Below are 24582 nucleotides of genomic sequence, written 5' to 3' on the forward strand. Positions count from 1 at the left end.
AAGAAATTTTGCCGTTTAAAATTTAATAGCTTAATAGAATAAAATAACATTTTGAAATATATAATAAAAGGACTTCTGTTGGTTTCCTTATTAATATGTAAAATATTCATGTATATATTTATTCATAGTTTTAAGATACAAATACAAATAAGTTAGATAGAATATGACGCTACAATAATAATTGAAATGTAGCGTTTGGTACGCTACATAAAAATTCAAATTTAATCAGCGGTGAGCAAAGTTAGCAGTCTGTATTGCAGTCTATTTAGTCTGTGGCTTTGACTAAAATTATTAATGAGAGCTGTTTTTGTGAATTGATGTAGTATTGATTTATGAAGTTTTAATTTGTTGTATTATCAATTTTAAAAGTGACTATTGATTGCTGACTGAATAACACACTTTATTTGCAATACTCTACAAAAGTTTAAAACATTGGTAAGTGAATACTGTCATAAAATAAATAATAATTAAAATTTTACTTCTTTATCTATTAATAAAGAATTATGTTTTCTACTTGATAACTAACTACACTAGCTAACTTTAGTTTTCTTTTTTGTGAACCGGACCACTACAGGTAAACATTTGCACGCAAAGTTTTAATGCATAAATTCTCTGTATCGTTTACCGATTTGAACCTACTTAATGAGACTAGATAATGGGAGTTAAACATTCTAAAAAACTATACATTTATATTTTTTCACAGATACATATGTTATCTTTATCATTTTTTACATTTCACTATTAAAAATGTATTTTGTACTTAATCCCAGAATTTATTAATTGTAAAATTATTTATTATTATAAATAAAGTAGGCTTTCCTTGTTTTATGACTCAATATAAAAAACACACATAATCCCACATTATATAAAGTGATAATATTCACTTTACTACAATTAGTAAATTCTAAAATAGATTCTCTAACATAGATTCCTAAATAAGAAATCAATTAAAATTAAATATATAAGACAATTTTAATACATTTGAAAGTCTGTGTCTAGTCTAGTAATTAAAGTAAATAAGAGTATTTAAAATTATAAAAAATGTTTGCCAAATAACTGTAATATCTTTGATAACTATTTTTGTTAGTTATTTGCGTGTTAATTCATTTTATGACAAAGTTATCAGTTATAGTTGGCATGATAAAATTGGAATCACTGGCCTTTATTTCCCGTTAACAACATGTCTGTTGAATGAATATATTTTTAAACATATACTTGAATCATTTAATAACAAATACAGACATCCATTTATTTTCAAGTAAACAGTAATACCCAATAAATTTGTTGATTGTAATTTTGTAATAATAATATTTTAAATAGTTACAGAAATAATTAAAAATGTTTTTAATAAAAAATTTATAAAATTGTTCTTAATAGAGATTGCTTTATTTGCTTCAATATGATTCACTCCTTCTAATTGAGGTTAATAAGACTTGTAGTGTACTACTGTGAAATTTAGTGAGCTATCAGTCTTAATTATTTTAACCTTATGATGTTTTTGAATCAAAACCTTCGAACCTGTATATAAGAATAGTTGGATCGCTGTGGCACTGCATCTCACTAAAAGCACAGTGCTTCTGACTTAGAGAATGAGCTATTATTATGTCCTTGTCTTGGTAACAAGATTAGTCATGGTGTTGAGTTTATGCCGCTTAACTTTGAAATTTCAATGTTTTCAAAATTAGAACAAAATAGGGAACCAAGTGTTTTAGCACTAGGTACACTCTATATATTTTAGTTTCATGCTGTATCCCGCACACAGCAGGGTAGGTAGAGGGAATCTAGTGTTAAGACACTCCATTCCCCACTTTCAGCCGAATTCTGGAGGCATTGCGTGTTGAGTGGCAGAACGCCGCGCTTTACCTCAACACCAGAGCGTAGAAATGCAAATATAAATTTTAATAAATATTTCATCTCCTCAAGTGAGAGAGAGTCGGTTATAAATATATAATTTATCTGTGAATACCTAATATACACCACAAGCAGTTTACAGTAAGCTATCGAAAACGTTTTGTTTGCGTCCTTACGTGTGGGGGTCAATCTATTTTTAGAACGACTCCCATCCTTTAATTCGTTTTCTCGAACTTGTAACTGCAATATAAAAATAACATGAACTTCACAAATAATAATTGTTTGCGTTTCAATACGAAATACATTAAGTTATGAATTAATAAATTTTTTTTACAGATATTTCTCGTTCCAATAAGTGTATTTTACATAGTGTATGTAGAAGTTTCAGTGACGTAAAATTCAGTCTGTAGCATAACCGTAAATTTTAAATTAACAAAACTAGTACTTATTATTAGAGGAATCTATTTGTACAGTATGAATATATTTGTCTGACAATTAGCCAGTCGTGGCTTACCTCGACACCATAGCATAGAAATGGAAATATAAATTGAAATAAATACTTCCGTGAGTGGGGATCGAACATAGAACCAGTCGGTGTTACAGTCACTCTGTGCCCCTGCGCCGCCACTGGCCTCAACTATTTGCTATTCTTTAAAAATATATTTTAAAGTAGTCGAATTTCATACAATCTATAAACAAATTAATAAAAATAAATAATATTTTGGCTAAAAAAAGTCTTAGATATTTTATGATTTTTTAAAATAGTTGAAAGATGGTGAAAATCTCATTAATTTAAAAAAGAAATTACCAATTAAGCCTGTGTTTCATACCACGTCTTAACCAAATTACAGCAAGTACATAACTTTGAAAACATTGCTTAAAATGAGAAAGGCATTCACGCTTTCCCAATTATTTATATATATTTTTTATTAAATATAAAAAAATATATACAATACAAAAATATATATTAAGGGCTCATAAATCTCAGAAATGTTATAACACGGCCATAACCTATTTGGCGATGGACCGGTTTTTATCCGGACAAGACGGCAGACAGTCGGGCGCCACCGTGTTATAGACACGCCCACTTATTGGCACAAATCTATAATGTGTGTATTACTCGTTAGTAATTAAATATCACGCTTTTTAATCTTCACGCTGCATCCTGTATATAGCAGGGTAGGCAGAGGGAACCTAGTGTTAAGACACTCCGGTCCCCATTTTCCGCCGAGTTTTTCGAGGCATTGTATGTTGCGGAATTCAACGCCAGGATTTTTTCTCTTGTTGCCAGAGCGAAGAAATTAAGAAAATAATTTTAATATATGTTTTTGCGTGAATTATTTAAATTTAAATCTACTTGATCAGAGCTTCTATAGATCTATACTTATAATAATTTGTGTGTAATATTTTTAAAACTGAAATAGTGCTCAAAACATTTCTAAACAAAATTGTTATATTTAACGTTATTACGTAAAAACTAAAATTGTAATAGCCGTTATTGTAAACTGCTCTCAACTTAGATAGATCTTGAGAACAATCTTGAGACGCTGTTTTCATTCATAGGTATATATGTATATATGTATAGGTATATCATTTATGAATGAAAACGGCATCTCTAAATCACTCTAGTGAGGCCAGTCGTGGCGCGGGCATTTAAGCGTAAATGGGACATTTTGTGGGGTCGATTCACACCCGAGAAAATAAAATGTTTAATAGTCATTCCCGCTGTAGTAACGAGATAATACACGGTGTTGAATTCCGCCACGCACTGGATCTAAAATTTAGCGGAAAGTGGAGAATAAAGTGTCTTAATAGGAACGGAGTGTTTTAGCACTAGGGTTCCAAGTGTCTCTGCCTACCCTGTTACGTGCGAAAATAATTTTACATATTTAATGTGTTAATTTTATAACGGTGAAAGTCAAAATATCAAATTTAATAGCCTTTTCGAATAGATATATATAGTTGCCTTTGAATGAGATCGAGTCGGGGATTAAGGGATAAGGACAAAGGTGGATTCATAGTACAGTCGATTGTTATATATAAAAATGTTTTTTTTTTAAATAACTTCTTATTATCGAACAATGTTTTTTGTGTAATGGCAAAATAAAATTACTTTCAAAATGTAGGTGCTTTTTCATTTCTTAAATTGACAAAAATACTATTTATAATACCATAAAAAAATTATCGAAGGAAGGCTTATAATGTTTTATCATTATACAAACAATTGTCGTTTCTAATTTAGGTAAAATTATTAAAATTTAAGTTATTTTTTTATAAATTTATTTAAAAATAATGACCATTCAACTTTTTAACAAAAAGTACCGAAGTATAATAATAGAAATACAAACGTTTTATCCTTAACAATTTGATAGGACTACAATGGAATTATTTTCGTCTCGTTTATTTTTCTCTCATTTTTTGTTGAAGTGTCGACTTAAAGAGGATCCAAGGATACTCGCCAGATGTTAACCTGATGTCACAAGAAAGAGGGGTGCGCGCGCATCCCGCTTCGATCCGTTTTAGTCATTTGAATGAACTGACGAGTCTGACACACGCCGACTCACTACTCTCTAGTGTGGTATTTGAAACGTACGACGTAAATGGTCTTATAGAGATTTCTTTACAATTCATTGACAGCGAAGTTTGTATTGAAATTTTTATTATTTTTTCATGACCTTCTACTAACAATCTATACTTTTAATAAAATCGTAAGAGGGTCGGTGTCTGTACTTAGATATTAAAAAAAAAATGTTATTGGGAACCTTTATTAACGTAATAGAACCCTAAACAATGATTTTTAAAAATTTTGTCTGTTTGTGCGTTTGTTATCGCTAATCTCAGAAGCAGCTTAACCGATTTAGATGCGGTTTTCACTATTGGTTTCTGAAAAGCTTCCGAACACATATAGGGTTATTTTATCACAATCGGTTTATAAATAAAAAAGTTATGTCAATTTAAAGTACTTAGATCGTTTAGCTTACAATTTCTTTATTAATAATTCTATTTCAAGCGGGCGTAGCCCCGCACGAGCCCACTAGTGTAAAATATAAATATTTAAAAAAAAACATGTTTTGCTATTGAACTATAATTGGATATTTAGTTCATTGTGCTTAAAGTAATACTAGTTTCTGAATATATTACTTTGTATTCCTTATAAGCAATAGGTGTATAGCTATATTTAGATCTATATTTAAGCAATATATAGAGGATATTTTAAAATGTGTTTTTAAATATAATAAACAGCTTATATAACTACAGGTACTTTAAACTATAAGCCTTGTACAGGTAAAACCTTTTTACATGAGCTCCATTCCTTAGAAGAACTACACCGTGGGGGCGTAGAAATGTTCCAGTTTTAACTTTAATGATTATTTTCACACTCTTTGAGGACCTACTATTTACGTCAAATAGAGCCGCCTACGAGTTGGCCTGTGCTAATATAGACATGCCTGTTCATTTAATACTAAACAATGGAAATTATATTTTCTTTTTCATTAAAAATGTGTTTAACGTTATTTAGATAGAACATCGTTATTAATTGTTATTTTAGTCCTTAGATTTTTTAAAGTTATGCAATAACTGCAATAATAAGAAGAGAAGAGGAAGGAGAAACGGAAAAAGTATCAAAATGAATAAATATTTTTTATAGGACAAATAAAAATTAAGTATATTTTTGCTTGTCCTATAAAAATGCTATCAACTTATATATAACGTTTATTACTATTAAAAATATTTTAAAAAATAGTTAAATAAATAAGATAATTATAGTTAGTGTTACTAACAATCTGAAACGTTAGTATATACTGTGGACCAAAAATGCATCTAGCATTTAAGCAGATAAGCATTCTTTAGTGTAGGTGAAGTGTAGGCGTTTCAGTTCGGTCTAGTTATAGCTGCTACGCCCTCACAGTTTTATTAATTAAAGTAATAAATCATATTTATTTATTAGTTTAGTTTTTATTTAATAGTAATTCAATAATTAATTTAATGCTAATAATAATAATTAATTAATTTAATAGTAATTTATTAATAAATTTAATTAATATATATTTTTGTTATAATTTTTCTATTAGTGTAATAAACCAATTAAAAACACGTACGAATATTTCATGAAATGAAATAACATGAAAAGTTGTAATATACGACTCTCAAAAGTGGTAAGACACGACTAAAATGTTAGCTGAGTAGAAATTTATTGCTTTTAATTTAAACTTATCTTTCAGCTTACAAGAAAAGTTGAGAGCTAAGTAAAACAAATGTAATAAGTACCTATTTATTTCGATATAAACTCGTATACGTCTACTTGTGCTAGTAGTTGTTAGCATATTTTGCTTGAAATTGTATATCAATTCACAACACGGTAAAATTATTTAAATATTCGTATAATTTAATTATTTTATTTTTATTTCTCATACTGTAATTGGAAGTTATATATGAAAAAAAAAAATAAACAATTCTTTTTAATAATACCAGAAGTCTAATAATGACGTTTGCATTGGCACACTTTCAAATGAAATCTAGGTAGAAATATTCGAAATAGAATTGTGGATTGATATCGGTTCCACATAGTGTGGGGGCGAGATTGCGCGCGCAGTTGCATGCCGCTACGACCGCCTCAGTCGCTCCCACGCTACGAGCTACGCGGCCCGCTACGCTGTCGTAGCACCCTGTAATTTTTACCCCTGTCGTCGTTTAGTGTATTGTGACGGAACAGGATCAAAAGCAAGGTACGCTACTTTTGCTAAAAATAGTATATTTTTTTATTAAAAAATTTAAAAGTATTGATAATAATGTTTATTTGGAGAATTCGCATTAGATTTACTTTAATATTTCATTGTAAACGTTATAATAAAAGATGATAATATGTTTCTGCTATGCCAAATGAGTGATGAATGATAAATAAATAATTTTACTTGTATCTTTTATATGGATAGTAAAATTCTCTTCAATGGAGAATATTATGCTTAACAATGAAATTATATTTATAGAGACAACGTTAATGCGCCGCCATATTTAGTTATATTAAAGCGGAGAGTCAATTATGTTCAGAATTCAATTTGTGAGACTATTTTAGCATAGATACGTGAGAGCTACGAGCGACATTGGATATTTATAGATAGTTAAGAGCTACTTAAACCTTGCTAAAGGCGTTTTAACCTTTGCGTGAAATGTTTAAAGGTTCTTTTAAAATTTACATAATACACGATTGTTAAGGATGCGTTTATTATCAATTTTTTAAAATAAAAAGATGTATGACATTTTTAAAAAACTATTCGGACTTATTTTGGTGGTAAATCGGAAAATTATTTTCAGAAGTACCTACTTTCTTTACTTTCTTTCTCGTTAATCTTTTTATTGGGTTAAGTGTGGGCATATTATAAATTTTAAGAATATCCTGTCTAATATTTTATGGTAATTAGTAAATAAAATAAAAATACACGTTTTATTTTTTTTTACTGTAGGCATAAAAATCGCTTCTTTCGCTCAATTACGGAAACAGAGGTTATCTTATGATGTAATCGTGAGCGTAAGCAATAAAGACTAATTCATTTTTATTACAGTGTCGCCCGAAAGGGTCTAAAATGTATATTAATGAATTTTTAATTAAAAATGGTATTTCGCATTATTTGACCTCAAACATAAGCATTGTTTGGTGCTCTCCAAAGTAAATAGATAAGTACACGGTGGTAGAGTTGACAGTATCCGACTGGTGGTGGTTGTGAATTCAATACATTAACATCGTGATTGTAAATAGGTGTACTCAGGGAAATAATAATATTAGAATAATTTTTATATCCCAAGTAAAAAGCCATGATGTTACTTATATGCAATTCACATGTTTCTCCTCTCTCTCTCTCTCCTTGTTCTATATAAATAATTAGTCTTGATACTTGTTTCTCTTTATATATCTACATAATATATTCTGAAAATCGGAAAATATCACGATAGAGTTTCAAAGGTAACCGATTTTCTGGCAACATAACATACCGCTAATTCCCGCCATCAAATATTTAATTGAAATAGGTGAAGAGTGAAGATACCACCTTCTCCCAGCCTACCCCACGAATAGGATTTTTGTCTTTGTAACTTTATGTATCAACCTACTATAACAGTTAAATACAATATAATAACATTAAAAAGACGGCTATATAATTAATCGTATAAAATACAATATTTGCATAATTATTATTAATATCTAAATGTTTTTTACAAGTAAGTAAGTTGTTGAAAATGTCTTTAGTTCGCAATTATGATAATACTTGTCACGCAACAAAAACGTAAGTCGTTAGGAAAACGATTTATGCTCTTTAAGTTACTTTTCCTAAGATACTTTACCATACGAATACATAACAAATATTAACTAGAGCATTTGTATTGCATATTATAAGTAAGGATTTTATTTAAATTGTATTATTCTACGCATTTTATTTATTTAAAGTCAGTTAAAATTAGATATGGTAAATAATGAACCGTATTAAGTATTTTTTTAGTGTTACACTGTATGTAACAGGATAGACAGTTCTTCTGTCTGCACATAGTGTTAAGACACTACGTTCTTCCGAGAGATTGGGGGTTAAATGGCGGACTATAACACCTTTGTTCTGTAACCAGAGTTAGAAAATGAAAATAATTAATTCAGTCGAATGGAAATCAAAACCACAACGCCTTTACAGTCGGATGCTGTGCCTTTGGGTCATGATGTCCTCAACTATGGAACGATAACTAGGACTAATAATCTGTAGGAAATATATATATATATCTGGCTAAACCGGACTTCTATACTCGACAGATATATTTTGTTTGATGGTAATGGAATAAGGGTACAATATCTCGAAGTAAAGTTTCCATTTTTATATATAAAGTTAAAATATCAATGTTAATTTGAAAAAATACCAATTAAGTTTGAAAATTGCAGTCTAATCATCAAACTGGTACCAATTTTCATAGAATTGATACCTGTATGCGCAATTTAAAAAAGAAAGTTATATAAAAACATTGCCCTGGACTAATGGTTGCGGTTTGTAACGAATTGTCCATCCCTTTTAATAAATGTTGTACGATTAATAATGATTTACTCGCCAATCAAGAGGACCTAAGCCACAAGCTATACATATAGATATACTTCCTTTTATGTCTGTTAGGGGGCTAGGATAACAGATAAAAGAAAGAAAGATAAATACCATCTTTCTCCATATTTCATCATGCCTAATTTAATACACTTGATGCCGACCATCTAGAGATAAGGCTTCGGTTCCTAGGGCTAGCTGACAGTATTAGCTGGTGTGACATTAAGCTATATACGCGTCAGTGCACTAACGTTATTGTTGACCCGTCATTACATAATACTTACTTCTCGCGTATCGATCCACCCGCATGGCTCGCTGCCAATAAACTCATCTACGCTCTGCTCTGCTGTTCTAGAAGTTCGCTCTTGTTAGGGATTTCTTTCCAAAACATTTTTAGGCTACTGTCTTTTTAATTGAATTTCCAATTTTAATATGGTTATTTTTTTATTATTATAATAAAATTTATATTATGGGAGATAATTTTCGTTTACCTGCCCTAATAAAACAAAGCACAGCATTGACTTATGTCACTAAATGTGCTGAATTCTTCTATGACTTAGAACTAGGAAGCTAACTTAATAGAGGTTATATACAGGGTAAAGCGAGAAGCTTTTGTTGTCACATAAAGAAAACCTTGCAATCAAATAATAAATCAAAATGCTGCCTTAGTATATATCTGCTTTTGTTAATTGTGAAAATAGATTGAATCTTGATAATTTATTACAATATTTTTTTCACATTGCAAAGTAGACAAAGGAAGACACTCCGGTTCCCCTTTTAAGAAATGAAAATATTAAATATTTCATTTTCTGGAATCGAACCACAACCTGTCGCTATTACAATCACACGTTTGTGCCGCTGCGCCGAAACTGGCCTCTACACTACAATAGTTAATTATTCTATTACTCAATTATTTTATATTTTTCAGATTAAAGATATAGTTTCACACAAAAGACGCAATCATGGCCTTCGCTGGTCTCAAGAAACAGATAAACAAAGCGAATCAGGTAATATTGTAATTTTTCTTTATCTTCTTTAGACTTTATTCATTTTGTATGTAAAACTCACATTACATTCTTAAGTAATATGTGTGACTTAGATAATTTAATGGACAGTCTGTCCTCCTGTCTTTTTTTCTTTTTTTGTTTAGAAATAAGTAGATAATTTATTTAAATTAAATTTAGGGGATTATATTAAATTGGGGCTAATAGAGAGCTTGATATTAATATTTTTTGACTACTAATATTAGTATTTTTTCTTTTTTGCCCCAATTTTAATTGCTTCCTTAATTGCATGAAAATTTAGAATAACTCTTCGTTTTCATAATTCCGTTCAATTCCTTGCCACACGAGGCACGAGCACATTCAAATATGTCTCTGCGGATCGCGGCGTGATTGATGGCTCAATAATGAGGCGACTTACTGCGCTGTCCCCTCGGGAGTCATTATGATGACTCGAATACTTTATAACTTCACGGGGTATCTATTGTTATTACTTTTTAAAATTGTTGTTTGTTTAATAAATTATTTAAATAATAAAAGTTCTGTGAAATAAGGTCTACTTGTTAAGTCTGAAAATGATAAACAAGAAATAGAACGGGGAACAGAGTGTCTTAACACTAGCTTCCCTTCGCCGAGCCTGCAGCGTCAAGCTGATTAATAAAAGATATATATTAAAAAACAAAGAACGCTCTATAAAAGGCAGATGCTCGGTATTCAATTAAATGATGAAACTGATATTTATGTAAATTAAGCAAAGAGAATACGTTTATTTTACATTTTGACTATCATTTAGAAATATTCGTCTCAGTTTCCACGTATTACATTGCACAATTTCCCGAGGCAGAGGCTGAGAGGCAGCACGTGATCAATAACATCAATGTCAGCCTCAAATCAGAGTCCTTCCGAAGGGATGAGAGGCGACCGTGACCCACGGCGACGCCGCGTCCTACATAGACGATGTGCCCCAATTATACCGTCCTTTATTATACCAGCTACTGCCGTCACAATGGAGTTGCTTGAATATATATAACCCCTTTTTTATTAATTTAACGGATTTGCCTCAAAGTAAGAATAATTAACTTGAATACGAGGTAAAAAAACCTTGTACTTTTGTTTTTTTAATTTTAATATTCGCGTGAAATATATATCTATTCATTGTTTATGCAACAATTTTGATACTTTTCTTAATTTAAAAATTCTATAATAATTATCTAGTTTTTTTTTGTATGTGAAATATATAAGTTTTGAATTTTCATATAGAAATGGCAAAACTAATTGGAAGTATTCAGGTTGCAGAGTATTGCGGTGCAGTTTTAATCTCTTATAGGTGCAAGTTTGAGCTGAATTCGGTCAAGGCTATACTAGTTCCGACCTGCGCTTTTGTACTCAACCGAGAGAACCGATAATTCACCCCTTTTATGGGCATTATTGCTTTTAAATGCTTAAAAGCGCAAAAGATTGTAAGATAGCTGTTTTTAAATGTTAATTCTTTCTAGAATAACAATTTGTTGTCTCTAAACAAATATGTATAATATTCTCATGGATATAGGTTCACTTAGTTAGAACAGTAAGTTTTTCAGTGGTACTTAAAACTTACTTACTCAGATTTCTATATAATAACAAAATTTAATAAACAACTTTAGTAAAAACAAATCTTTGGCGACATTATTTTACATACTTAGCAACTAATTAAGTTAAAGTAAGTATATAGTTATAGAAATTGCTGATTTAGGTGTAAATCCAGCGTGGACACGTGACAATTGTCGTGACGGCTGTTAAGTTGTATTGATTTTTGTAAAGAAATGTTATATTAAATCATGAAATATATTAATTATTATGATCCAGTTTCCTATTAATTATTTTTTTTATTCTTTTCAGTATGTCACTGAAAAAATGGGGGGTGCCGAAGGCACTAAACTTGATTTGGATTTTATGGAGATGGAAAGAGTAAGTAAAGTATAATATTTTTTTATCAATTCTAAGAGATATTTATCTTTAGAAATATTTTAAACAATCATTTTCTACCTATTAAACTCATATAACAATACTTTTATAGACGGCCATCATAGCGCATTGGGTAAATGCGACGTTTATGGGGCGCTATCTTTAAATATCCTCTAATATATATAAAATATTTTTTTCCCGCTGTGGTAAGCAAAGCGTACACTGCTACGCGGTAAAAAAGCTCAAAGCTGAAAAAAAACCACATCGTGTACTTTCCTTTTTTTAAAGATGTCTGTGTTGGATCTTTCAGCATTTTGTTTATGTGAAGACGTGAAAGATAATTTATTAAATTTGGATGACGCTAACAACATAAATAATATAATAAAAGACCTATTTAAAATTATACAACAATAATTACTTCTTGTTTCAAATGTTTCTTATACTATCTTAAAAATGTAACTCAATTTCATCGTCGAAGAAAAGTAGCTGCCCTATTAACATGTATTTACATAAAATCTACATTTGCTGTTTATTATCTTGGACATATCTTCATGCAACCTCCCTTCGCGTAAAGTCTAAATTATATACATTAACGTTTTGAAATGTATGCGTTTCAAAATGTATCATAAATTAATAGTATTCGACTAAGTAATTTATCTCTTGTATCTTATTCGATATTTATTCTCCTAGGCTATAAAAACTGTAATTATTACATAGAAATCTAAAAAAATAGATAATCTAAAGAAACGCATGACGTAAATTTAAAAAGATCGATGCTTCTGTGCTGAGTATATCTTATCGTATAAGAAGTAATCGAGTAAGCGCTCAAAATCTTAGAGCCGGTGTCCGCATTGCGGCTGGCACTAAAGCCGCTATTCTTTTTTATACTTACTTCGATTCCCCTCAATGACCTATTATCTTAATCCCATTAATAGAATTTGCGTCTTTAATCTTTTCTTACTTGATTTTATTCGACAAAAAATAAATTGAAAATATTCATAAAGACGACAATTTTAGATTGTGTCAATTTTTCGCGAGCACCCAATTTTGGTCTCTTGCGCTTGGAAAGTTTTTACGAAGTTCAATTTCGTTGACAAGATTTCATCAAAGATATTTGTGTTAATATTCTCACAATCTTGAAATTCTTGTTTAACTTGTTGTTTTTGTATTTAATGTTTATACTTTATACTTAAGTATATGTTTACTAATGTCGAACATAACGAACGTATTTAATTTTGTATGAATTTTCGATCTTGCATTTTGTTATTTTCTGTATTTTAACGATATGGTTCCTCCATATCGTTATTTATCATTTTTGATAATTCAAGTAATTTTTAGAATTGGTGAATTTACGGCAAATACATATACTCCTGAGCAAGCAGTGTCTAAGACTTGCGACCCAGTTGCTGGTTTAATTTACAATACATTAACACTCGCCACCACAATTGAATGAAATAGAACCTTTTATACAATATCCTCAAAGCAGCTGCCATTATTAATCAAATAAGAGTAAAATATTCCTATATATAATGTGTATAATTCTGTCATTAGAAAACAGACGTAACATGCGAGCTGGTAGAGGAATTACAAACAAAAACAAAAGAATTTCTTCAACCAAATCCCACGGCACGAGCAAAGATGGCTGCTGTAAAAGGCATTAGCAAATTAAGTGGTCAAGCTAAGAGTAATACTTACCCCCAACCTGAAGGCGTTTTGGGAGACTGTATGCTGCTATATGGCAAGAAGCTTGGAGAAGACACGGGTTTCTGTACGTATACTTCTATTTAGTAAAAAAAAAACTATCGGTCCTGTTAAATATATAATATAAATATAATTAGTTGTATATACCATCATGGCGCAATGGCTCAGCATGTAACTGTAATCGTGATAATTTTGGATTGGATTGTTTTTTGGAGGGTATTTTTTACATTTCCTCGCTCTTGTAAGAAAGAAGACAAAGCACGACGTAGAGTGCCGGCACAATATGTCCAAAATTTTACTGAAAATGGAGAAAGGAGGGTTTTAGCACTAGCTTCCCTAAGCTTATTAGCGGGATACGGCTTTAAGCCTTAAAATTAAGTAATAGCAATCCAATAAAAGCTTCTAAAACATTGTATTTGTACAATACTGTTAAATTTATAAGACCATATACAAACACATCCGACATTAGGACAGTACTCCTTTGACGCGACGACAGCAGGTTCAATATTCATGACTTTATGTTTATAGTGGATCCCTAAAGTTGTTAGCTATTCAACCGTTAACTAAACTTTACAGACTAATATAAACTAAACTATGTAAGTAAATAAATGTATTTTCGGCGTCGGTATTAATTTTAATGCTTTATTTAATATTATAATTATTATAACAATCTTTATTGAGGTCGTCGGGGCGCAGCGGCACAAGGGTGTGACCGTAACGCGACGGTAGTGGGTTCGATCTCCACTCGAGGAAGTGAAATATTTAATTACGTTTATATTTTCATTTCTTCGCTCTGGTGTCGAGGCAAATTGCGGCGTTGAGTTTTGCTACTCAACATGCAATGCCTCCAGAATTCGGCAGGAAGTGAGAAACGTAGTGTCTTAACACTAGGTTCCCTCTGCCTACCCTGCTGTGTGCTGGATACAGCGTGAAGCTGATTTATTTATTTTTTTAATGTTTTATATTTTATTTTTATACAGCACAATGTTTAATCGAAATGGGTGAAGCCCTTAAGCAAATGGCGGACGTTAAATACTCCTTGGATGACAACATTAAACAAAGCTTCCTCGAACCACTACATCATTTACAGACCAAAGATCTCAAAGAAGTTATGGTAAATAATTAAAATGACTTATATGTATATGAACGCGACATGTTGTGAGTTCGATTCCCGCTCAAGGAAATGAAATATTCAATATTTTCGTACGTCGAGGCCAAGTCGAGTTCCACCAACGCAATACCTCAAGAATTCGGAGGAAAGTGGGGAGCAGAAATCTTGTGTGAGCAGAGTGTCTTAACACTAGGTTCCCGGGTTCCCTATGCCTGCGAACGGGATGCAGAAAGAATAAAAAATGAACTTGTTCAATAAGTATTTTAATAGTGTTAGCCGTTGCCGGTTTCTTTACATCAATTAATATAATTTTCTAAGTTGTTAAATAAATACAATGTATGAAACAAAATAAACAACAACATACAAGCTATTAATATTTTTTATTAAGTAATTAGTTTTATTACTTTAATTGCCAAATACTGTTTATTTATTTGCGGGATATTTTTATAGATCTTATAACATTTTTAATTGTTTTCAGCACCACCGAAAGAAATTACAGGGACGTAGATTGGATTTTGACTGCAAACGACGAAGACAGGCAAAAGGTAATTATATTGTTATTATATCATTTTATTATTTATTATAATTTTAATTTCTGAACTTTTTATTTTTTTTCTATACGATTTATTTTGCTTGTTTTGTGAACATCAAGGCATTCTTAAAGGTCCTTATATGAGTCCAAGTCATGGATCTCCAAGGCACGGTACGTTTTGTGTGGTTTAAAAATGGCTAAAATAATAAAATCACGTTGAATTGAGTTTTAAATTTATGGCTAGACCGTAAATATTGCACTTATTAAATTTTATATTAAATATATAAAATATTTGTAATAGTCGCAATTTCGTTTGCGTAGACTAGAACTCAAGAGTAGAGCAGGCTCTATTACGTGATTTTCATATTGTAATTTATTTTACAAATATCAATATGTAAGACTAGTCCCATGAGTCTTGAGATAGATAGTAGATTATAGGATTAGTCCTATAATTGTACTGAATGTTGCTATATTATACGAAATATTTTCCTCCTATGCTCCTATCAATATCTTGCTCCTAAAAAGTAAGCACTTTTATGTGATAAAGTACAAAAGCTAGATAGATATATTAATAAAATATTGAAATATAATAATAGTATGTCAGTTATTATAATAATAGCTCGTTTCTTACATGATGTCCTGTCAATGCGACGTTCCTGCGACGCTACCTGCATATATTCGTCCCACTTTATTTGCGCCGTTTGGTCTGTATTGTGTTTTTTATTTATTTTATTTTTAATTAATTTTTTTTTGTTCTTTTTTAAATTTTACTTTTTATTTGATCTTATTGGTTGTGTGTTACTTGTATGTAACGTGCATACATCAGGCTCTCACATTCCAGACGATGAGATACGTCAGGCTGAGGAGAAGTTTGCTGAATCTTTGACTTTAGCTCAGATTGGCATGTTCAACCTTCTCGACAATGATGTAAGTATAATAAGTGTAATATTTCTAAATAAAAAAGAATATTAAGAAATATTTTACGTACTAAGACTTTAATATATTTTTTTAACTTGCATTGGCATAATATGTAATTTTAATAAAAATTAAAAAATAAATAATATTTTTTATCAACATGTGTTCATTATTAACACTATTATTTAGATAAAGTGATAATTTTAATACAATAACATAGGTGGAGCAAGTGGCGCAGCTATCATTTTTCGCGGAGGGACTTCTCGAGTACCACCAGCAGTGCACGGAGATACTCAAGGGACTTGTATCTACGCTTATGGAAAAGTAAATTTATTATTATTTTTTATTTCATGCTGTATCCCTTATATTATAGATTAGGCAGAGGGGACTTAGAATTAAGCTTGATTCAGTGTCCATTTCTCGGGAGGGCAAATCGAACCTACAATCGCGTTTAAAGTCGTTCTAAAACTGCAATCTACCTTCTAGCGATCATAATAAATGGTTTCAATATGGTTGTATCATGATTGTCTGATTTAATAAACCGTCCGGAACGAATGGATTTTCGAATCTTAAATAAATATTCATTTCCTACAAGTCCATCCATGTCCAAACATATATTACTTTTTGATCTTGGTTTTCAGTTTATCTTTTTATCTTTAAATATAATTTCAGTCAAAAATCAGTCTCAAAATATATTTTATTTTATTTTATTATTGATAACTCATTAATAACACAAACATGCTCTCATTCCCAAAATTTATTATATTACCAAACAGGAAAGAAGAAGCGGTGAGTCGTCCAAAACTGGAATTCGTACCGAAGACCCTCGCCGATCTCCACATCGAGGGCATCCACGACCTCAACCATGGTAGGCGGTACAGCTCCTCCATGCGCCTCCCCTCTTCCTCCCTGGGGGACATCCCCACTGCGGATCCCCTCCGAGCATGGGAGTCCCCCCGACACAACCTCCACCCCAAGGAATTCCCCCGACACAACCCCCACCCCCGCCCCGCACCGCGGTGCAACGGCAGAGACCCTTGGACAGGTGATTGACGTTTCTTTTGCTGGTATATTTTTATTTATTTCGTTTTTTTTGGATAAAGGTTTTAATTTGTGATGTTTATGGTGTATTAATTTTATGGGGTTTTTGTATGATTTATTTTTAAATTAAGAAACATGCATACATTTTGAGGTCTTAATTTATAGGGTTTATGGAGTTTTTATGGGTGTTATAGTTAATTATTATCTTGCGTTCTCATTGCAATGGTGGTGGTTCACAGCAGGCAATTATTGAAAAATGTATTTCTTAATTAATTAATATTTTTCTACACGATATAATGCTCTATGTTCATATTTGCACATTCCATATGCAATGCACGCTGCACTTGCGGGACTCGATTGGTTGATGGTTAAAACAATTGAATATAAATAATATTATATAAACATACGTATAAAGTTATATTTGGAATTTATCTTATATTATTATTAATTTATATGATAAAACAACAATTGTAAATAACAAAATTATTACTTAAAATATTTGACACCATCTTAGCACACTGAAACACTTATTTTTTTTATAATTTGATGTTTTTTTAGCTTTTTTTGTGACTTACGAGAATTAATTATTATTGAAAATTCGCTAATTTGCAAGCATTGTATAAAAGTGCGGGGAATTTTTGTATCGAACACTTTCCTGTACCTTCCTTGTCTATCCTCATCCAAACTTACCCCTTAAAAATAAGATTATTAAACCAAAACTATGTGCAAATATTTTGATATTTTATAATCTTTCACAGGCAATAACTAGAGAACCTAGTTAAGTCATTGTGTTGTCTATTTTTCCGACGTAAACGCCGTACTTTGTCTATATTACGTTAAATTATATTTGCATATAGTTTTAAATCTGTGTTTTACTATTTTATTATATATTTACGAAACGTATACGCAGTGTATTTAGTCAATTAATTATAAGTGTCTTTCGTATCTCCTTAAAGTGAGTAGACATATCGGTGTACAACTTCTTCTTTCCAATGTTAAATGTGTAGTTTGATAACAAAAAATCTTACACTATACGTTTATACCAATTATTTTTAAAAAGAAGTAATCGTCTAATCTAAATATAAAATAAATTGCGCAATTGTAACGCTGCACTGAAGTCCTATAACCGCTCGAGTAATAGAGTTACGTTGTATGAATAATGGAAATGGCGATCTCGACTGATTTAATATGGTGATATTTTTTGTTTTATATTATATTTATTTGTTGAGAACTCGAAAACTACTGGTCTGATTTGAGTATTTTCTATGACATATCGTAAGTTAAATAGAAAAGTGGCATAATTAAATGTACAAAAAAATCAAAATAGTCTACTGAAACATTCTTTTATATTAATTTTAAAAAATATAAAACGCGACATGGGCATTAGATGGATGAGGCAAGTGTCGTTTCGGAATTTTGATTATAAAAATGCCATTCTATTATTCGAATATTTTAAAGTAACAAAGCACGCGTTATTTTTTTAAAGAAACTCAGTATCTATCAAAAGAGGTTATAAGACTATGTGGTATGGTACAGTACTTATTTATACTATAAAGTTTAAAAAAATGCTATAAATTCTTCCTTTCATTAAACACTTAAATAGACCTTAAATTTCCAGAAATACTTTTTATGATTTATAACATATTATATTTATAACATGTTGATATGAAACTTGCGGAAAAAAAGAATCAAAATTAAATTATGTAAAAATTGCATTTTTTGAATAATGTGAATTTTCTATTTAACCAACGATATGTATCCGTTATACCGTTGCACGAGTGATGAGAGATATTACTGAGGTAGCGTGTTTTCGTTTGCGTGGTGGAGAGGGGGGATCGCGCGCGGGCTCCCCGGAGCACAAGCCGCCCGGCAACCTCGAGCTGTTCCCGGCCGCCAACACGCAGCGCTCTAACAATGGTAACACACTAACACGCATACACGTAACACGTCAATGCTGACGATTTTCTTTTATAGTTTTTAAAAATTTATATATTAGTATAACATACACACACATACCTATACTTACATACATATTAGTTATATAACATGATATAAAAATATAATTAGCTTTTATCGTTTTTTCTAGAATTCTTTGATAATACATTATATACCTACGCAAAGACCCGATCAGCTGTAAACAGAAGCCTATCAGATATATAACACATGATCGCTTTAATATTTTTTTGTAGAATTTTTTAAAAACAATTTAGTAGTAATGGCGCAAAATAAACACATTTATCTACTTATAATTTAAATGAAATAACACATAAATATGATGTAAAAAGTTTCCAAGCTTAGCATGTCTGGTGAATTCATTAATAATACTACATGAGTCACGATACATGAAACAAAACGATTAGGTGACTTTAGTTTCTAGAAGTCATTTAATGATATCGCGAACACGTAGGTAACTATTTTTAATATAAGAAAGTATATAGATTGCAGGTTTCTTCTAACCTATTAATTAATTATTAACTATAAGAATACAAAATTACATTTTTTTTATTATTAAAAAAATACATATATAAGACGATACAATATCTCTTATTTTAATATACAATCATTGATCTTTCAGTGTCATCATAAAATAATTATAGCCTTGACTATAGATCTCACTGCTATCGTAATTAGTAGAGCAATTATGAGCCAAAATAAACGGCTTTAAAGTTAAAGTACAATCAAATCATAATTTTAAAACTTTTTCATTAAATTTACTTTACAAAACATGTTATTACTCTATTCAAATATGTTCTTCTAGAATTTCTTACGCTATAAACCCTTTTAGTTCTCAAGAATCATTTAGGCATGTATCATCCATACGACCAAAATATTCGTACGTTTAAAGCATGCGACGTTTTCACCATGCTTCATCATTATGATAGAATTTCATTTTCTCTTTTCTCATTAATAAATGACAACTTTTCAAAATGAAACGGAAAAGAAAAATGCTCATACTTAGTTATAACGAGCTGATTGTGTGGAGCTACCGCTTTGTAGGATGTTTGTGCTGCTTTCAATTGTTTAGTGAATCATAGTTGTTGTTGTGTTAGTGTTCGCAGATATTTGCGTCGTCTCAATTGGGTCGTTGGAGCGAAGGCGAAAAGATAATGAAATACGCGGAAATAAAGAAATAAGAATGTTATTTATAAAAATCTACATTGTTAATATTTATAGTTCCACTTTTTATTTTAGCGTTTGCGTCATTTCTACGTAAATACTGAAATATTGTGAGTTTTATTTATAGTTATTTTACATTTATAATACGGAAATGACAACTTTCGCTCTGACGATTTCAACTGAAATGAGACATCTGTTTCGTATAAAATGGTTCTGTAGATCTTGTACCTATCATATCATAAACATACACAAATCAGTGGATGCTCAAAACTTTCATTCATAGTGCCTCGTAGATTAAATTTTCAATGTAAAGGTAAGTTATAACAGAAATTGGGTATTATTTGTATGAATAGCATCGCCGCTGCCGTCGCCCGTCAAGTCGCCAGCGCGGACGCCCGTGGCGCCCACCAAGGGCCCGTGCTGCACCGCGCTCTACGACTTCGAGCCTGAAAACCAAGGGGAATTGGGATTCAAGGTATACATTATATTCGTAATGTGGAAATCAAGTAGTAATATGAAATATTTCGAAAGTTGAATATACACATGAACTTCTAATCTTATCAAAAAATTTTTTTTATCTTTTGATAAATATCATTTTTAAATTTATTTTTGCGTAAGAAAAATGTCCTTGTTAACTTCTTATACGAGAAATATTTCTTAAAAGTTAATGGAAACGTCCAAATTTGAAGCATAAATATTCCACAAGGAGATTGAACCCCCACTTATTACCGCAGAACTAAAATATGAGCTAATCTTAATTATATTTAATTTTATCAAGGAAAACGACGTTATCACGCTGATCAACAAGGTGGACGACAACTGGTTCGAAGGCTCCGTTAACGGCAAGACAGGATACTTTCCCATCAGCTACGTGCAAGTCACTGTGCCGCTACCCAATATGTAAACGTTTAAAATTCTTCAAATTGACAGCTCTGATTTATATATTATTGTAAAAAAATATACACATACATATTTACTTAATATATAGAATTATATGTGTTTTTTCATTAGATATTTAAAATTGTTTCTTTTCACATAAAAAATAAACATCGTGTGACATACTGAATTCAGCAAGATTTCTCTCAAAATCAGAGCTGACAATTTCCAAACCTAGTTTGACCACGTACGAATAACTTATTTTTATTAGAATGTTATGTTTTCTTTTTAAATTTCTTCTATACTTATAATATCAAGTGAAATGTGGCCTAAATAAATGAGTTTAAATGCGACGTAATGCCAAAGAGTCCTTATATTATTTACTTTAACGCATTGTCTTTAATTATGTAAACGTTTGCATTTTATGCTCTCTACATATTATTATTTGTTTATTAACAGTATTCCTAATAACAATAGTAATAATGACCATATATTTCGTTATTCGTATGTGGTCGAATAATATGTCGTTACAGATAAAAAAAATATATTGTTACGTCATATCCCAGTATTATATTAGATGACTTAATTCAAATCTATATCTGTGTCAAAAGCTCAATGTCGTAGTATCAACATTTTAAACCTTTTACAAATAACCATCTTTGTACCATAAATAATAACCATGTTTGTATTTTTATTGTCTTCCAAATAATATTCATTTTGACATTTTTGGCAGACATTATATTTCTTAATTTCTCAGTGAAAAAAATATCTTAATTTTAAATTTGTGCTATTTTTACTGTCGGACAGCTAGAACACACTAAAGGCCTCGTTGAGCCTACAGGGAATATTTAATGTTACTTAAAATTCTCTTAAATTATTCCAAGTTTACTTTAGTTTTAAGACAATTCCATTTTGTAGAGTTAATTTTTAATTTTAAATATGAACTACGGATAGACATGATGTGGAGAGTGATTATAAATAGTTTGAAGCTGAACAGTTTGGACAAAGTATTCGATCGCAGGTTCGATCTTAATTAGAAACAATTATAGCATTGTTAACTGTCTTAGAACCAGTATTTCTTATAGATGAAGCGAAATAAAGGCTAAATAAAAATAGTATACCATAATTAATTAAGTAACAGTTTCTTTTATTAAATCCGATTCTCGAACACATTGCCGAGTGACGTCACGTATGCTAGGTATTATGAGATTAGATTTTATAGTTAATTGTGTTGTCTTTTATATATATATAGTTCGTTTGTTGTAGGAAGACATCTTATTAAATAAAAACAAATAATATAATACTCAATAAGATATTTGATTATGGCAGTTCAATTAACTATTTAAAGATTTTTTGCTATTAATTTGACAAATCATTTCAATGATGTTTTCGTATGGTTTTCTATAACGAACGAATTATATATGAAAAATACACACAATGTAAGGTATGTTATACACAGGCACGGAGCGATATGTAATGAATTGTTGAATCTTGCCAGGTGTTTGTGGCGTTTTGATGTTTGATGTATTATTGGCAAAGTTATGATAACACAATATATGAAGTGATTGTGATAATATTAGATATCATGCGAGTGGTGCGTCGTCTTTATATGCTTAAGTTTTGTCTAGTTCATTATGATTTAGCATAATATTTTACTTAGTCATTTTTATTTTTATTCTTTAAAATGAATCATGTCGATCGTGTAAGTATACAAAACGATGCTCGAAGTGGCCTCCGCCATCTATCTATATACGTTATATATTTCATATTAAATGCATGCACTTACGAAATAAATTTTATCATATTTCACATTTATCTTATTGGTGTTGCGGTGATGTATTTTTTTCTAATAAATAAAAACCATTTTAGCGGTCATCGATACGGACCCCGATGTACCCTTCAGACATACAAAAGACAATACCTAGATCTAATGTTAGTTGTATGTAAGTTCATAAATTGATAAATGTTCTATTCTTCAAGTGTCTCTTAAATGTTAAATAAGTATTTGAGCAAATAATATACGCATCGGTGTTGCGAGGGTGGAAACAGTACTTTTCCAATGTACTTTAGCACCCGGTGGCACAGCAGCCGTACCGAGCGGCTTCACTACTTCTTGATACTTGTTACATCTACACTCGGGAAGTCAGACTTCGTCCTTCTATAATAATTGGCTTATACTTATAAATGTTGCTATTTGTTTAACTTAATAAATAGTTTAAACATTGAGATTACTTGATATCGATAGCTATATAAAAAAAATATTTATCGGGTGTTGCTTTACGGACACGGGGAGACTCGTAGCAGCCATCGTCTGGTGCCTGCCTTTATAAATTATATCTATATACAAACAAATCAATTATAGATAAGTTTATGATAGATTAATTATTTTTTTCTTTTGTTGTTAAATGTCAATAACAAAACAAAGATTAACATGATGTCTGTAAACTACTTTGTTGTTATATTATAATATGTATTGCATATATTTTAGATATATATATATATATATTCGTATGAAAATATTATATTTAACAAATGCAAAGTAGATAATTATTGAAGGTTTTGATAATTCGGCACCTGCTATATATTATAACTGTTGGCTGTTGGCCTCGAGTCTGTTTTGGTGTAATGTAATTATCAGGTAAATGTATTCTTGTTCATGTTACTGTAATTTTAATACCCTATTATAACTATTGTAATTTAATAGATAAATTGACGATTTAAAAGATGTGGACACATTAATTTGTATTTAAATTTATCCTGAACTTATTGCTCGTTTCGCCTCCTAATAAAATGTTACAATAATTCGTGTTTCATTTTCCCCTATATTTATGACGTATGTTTTAAATTGAATTCTTAAGTGTTGAGAAAGAATGCAATAATTATTTAAGTACCTGCTTTGATTTAATCTTTTTCTATTGCATTATTACGATAATAATATTGCATTATTACGATAATACAATTTCTTTTGTAAAAGTTGTTATTGTTGTTAAATTTCAAAAAATTGTTGCCTCGTTACGAGTATGTAAATACAGAACAGAACAATTTATATGACCATTAGCTACTAAAAATATTCAATGTTAGATTTGTATCTACATTAAAGTAATTTCAATGATGAAATTTCCTGTTTGTATTACAAGATAGCAGTAGCAGTTTTTCGCTTATTTATGGATATGACTAAATCTAAGGATTTTTTTTATAAACGAAAAATATGAAATTTTGTGTAATTTTTTCTAAATATAGTTTTCTCCTGTCGGTTCCTTTGTATATTGTCTTAAAACTTTCGTCATTATAAATTCATATATGGCTCTTTTAAATGTATTAATAATCCAGTTGTGGACCAGACACCATCCATTACATATCTATTAAAAAATGCTAAACACAAATGGCAAAAATAAACGATTGTTGATCGTTTCATAATTTAGCCAA

At 30.5% G+C, this 24582-nt stretch overlaps 1 protein-coding gene across 11 annotated transcripts; it reads left to right on the forward strand.

The window, feature by feature from the left end:
* The first annotated feature begins 261 nt into the window (after positions 1 to 261).
* EndoA (SH3 domain containing GRB2 like, endophilin-A) lies at positions 262 to 23958 on the forward strand. Of its 11 annotated transcripts, none has more exons than XM_085185116.1 (13): positions 265 to 435; positions 9847 to 9925; positions 11798 to 11866; positions 13415 to 13631; positions 14545 to 14678; positions 15154 to 15220; positions 15328 to 15378; positions 16034 to 16134; positions 16343 to 16446; positions 16899 to 16990; positions 18991 to 19080; positions 20634 to 20755; positions 21059 to 23958. In XM_085185116.1, the coding sequence occupies exons 2-13, from the start codon at positions 9881 to 9883 to the stop codon at positions 21182 to 21184; spliced, it is 1218 nt and encodes a 405-aa protein (XP_085041242.1). In that variant the 5' UTR covers positions 265 to 435; positions 9847 to 9880; the 3' UTR covers positions 21185 to 23958. The 11 variants fall into 11 exon arrangements, with proteins under 11 accessions (XP_085041236.1, XP_085041238.1, XP_085041239.1 ...); XM_085185117.1 differs by having other exon boundaries at positions 15340 to 15378; XM_085185110.1 differs by lacking the exon at positions 18991 to 19080 and having other exon boundaries at positions 262 to 435; positions 16899 to 17167.
* The last annotated feature ends 624 nt before the right edge of the window (positions 23959 to 24582 follow it).

Source organism: Heliconius melpomene, chromosome 4, assembly GCF_056956725.1.
Source record: "Heliconius melpomene rosina isolate 202511_hmr_F chromosome 4, ASM5695672v1, whole genome shotgun sequence".
In the NCBI taxonomy this organism is placed as follows: domain Eukaryota; kingdom Metazoa; phylum Arthropoda; class Insecta; order Lepidoptera; family Nymphalidae; genus Heliconius; species Heliconius melpomene.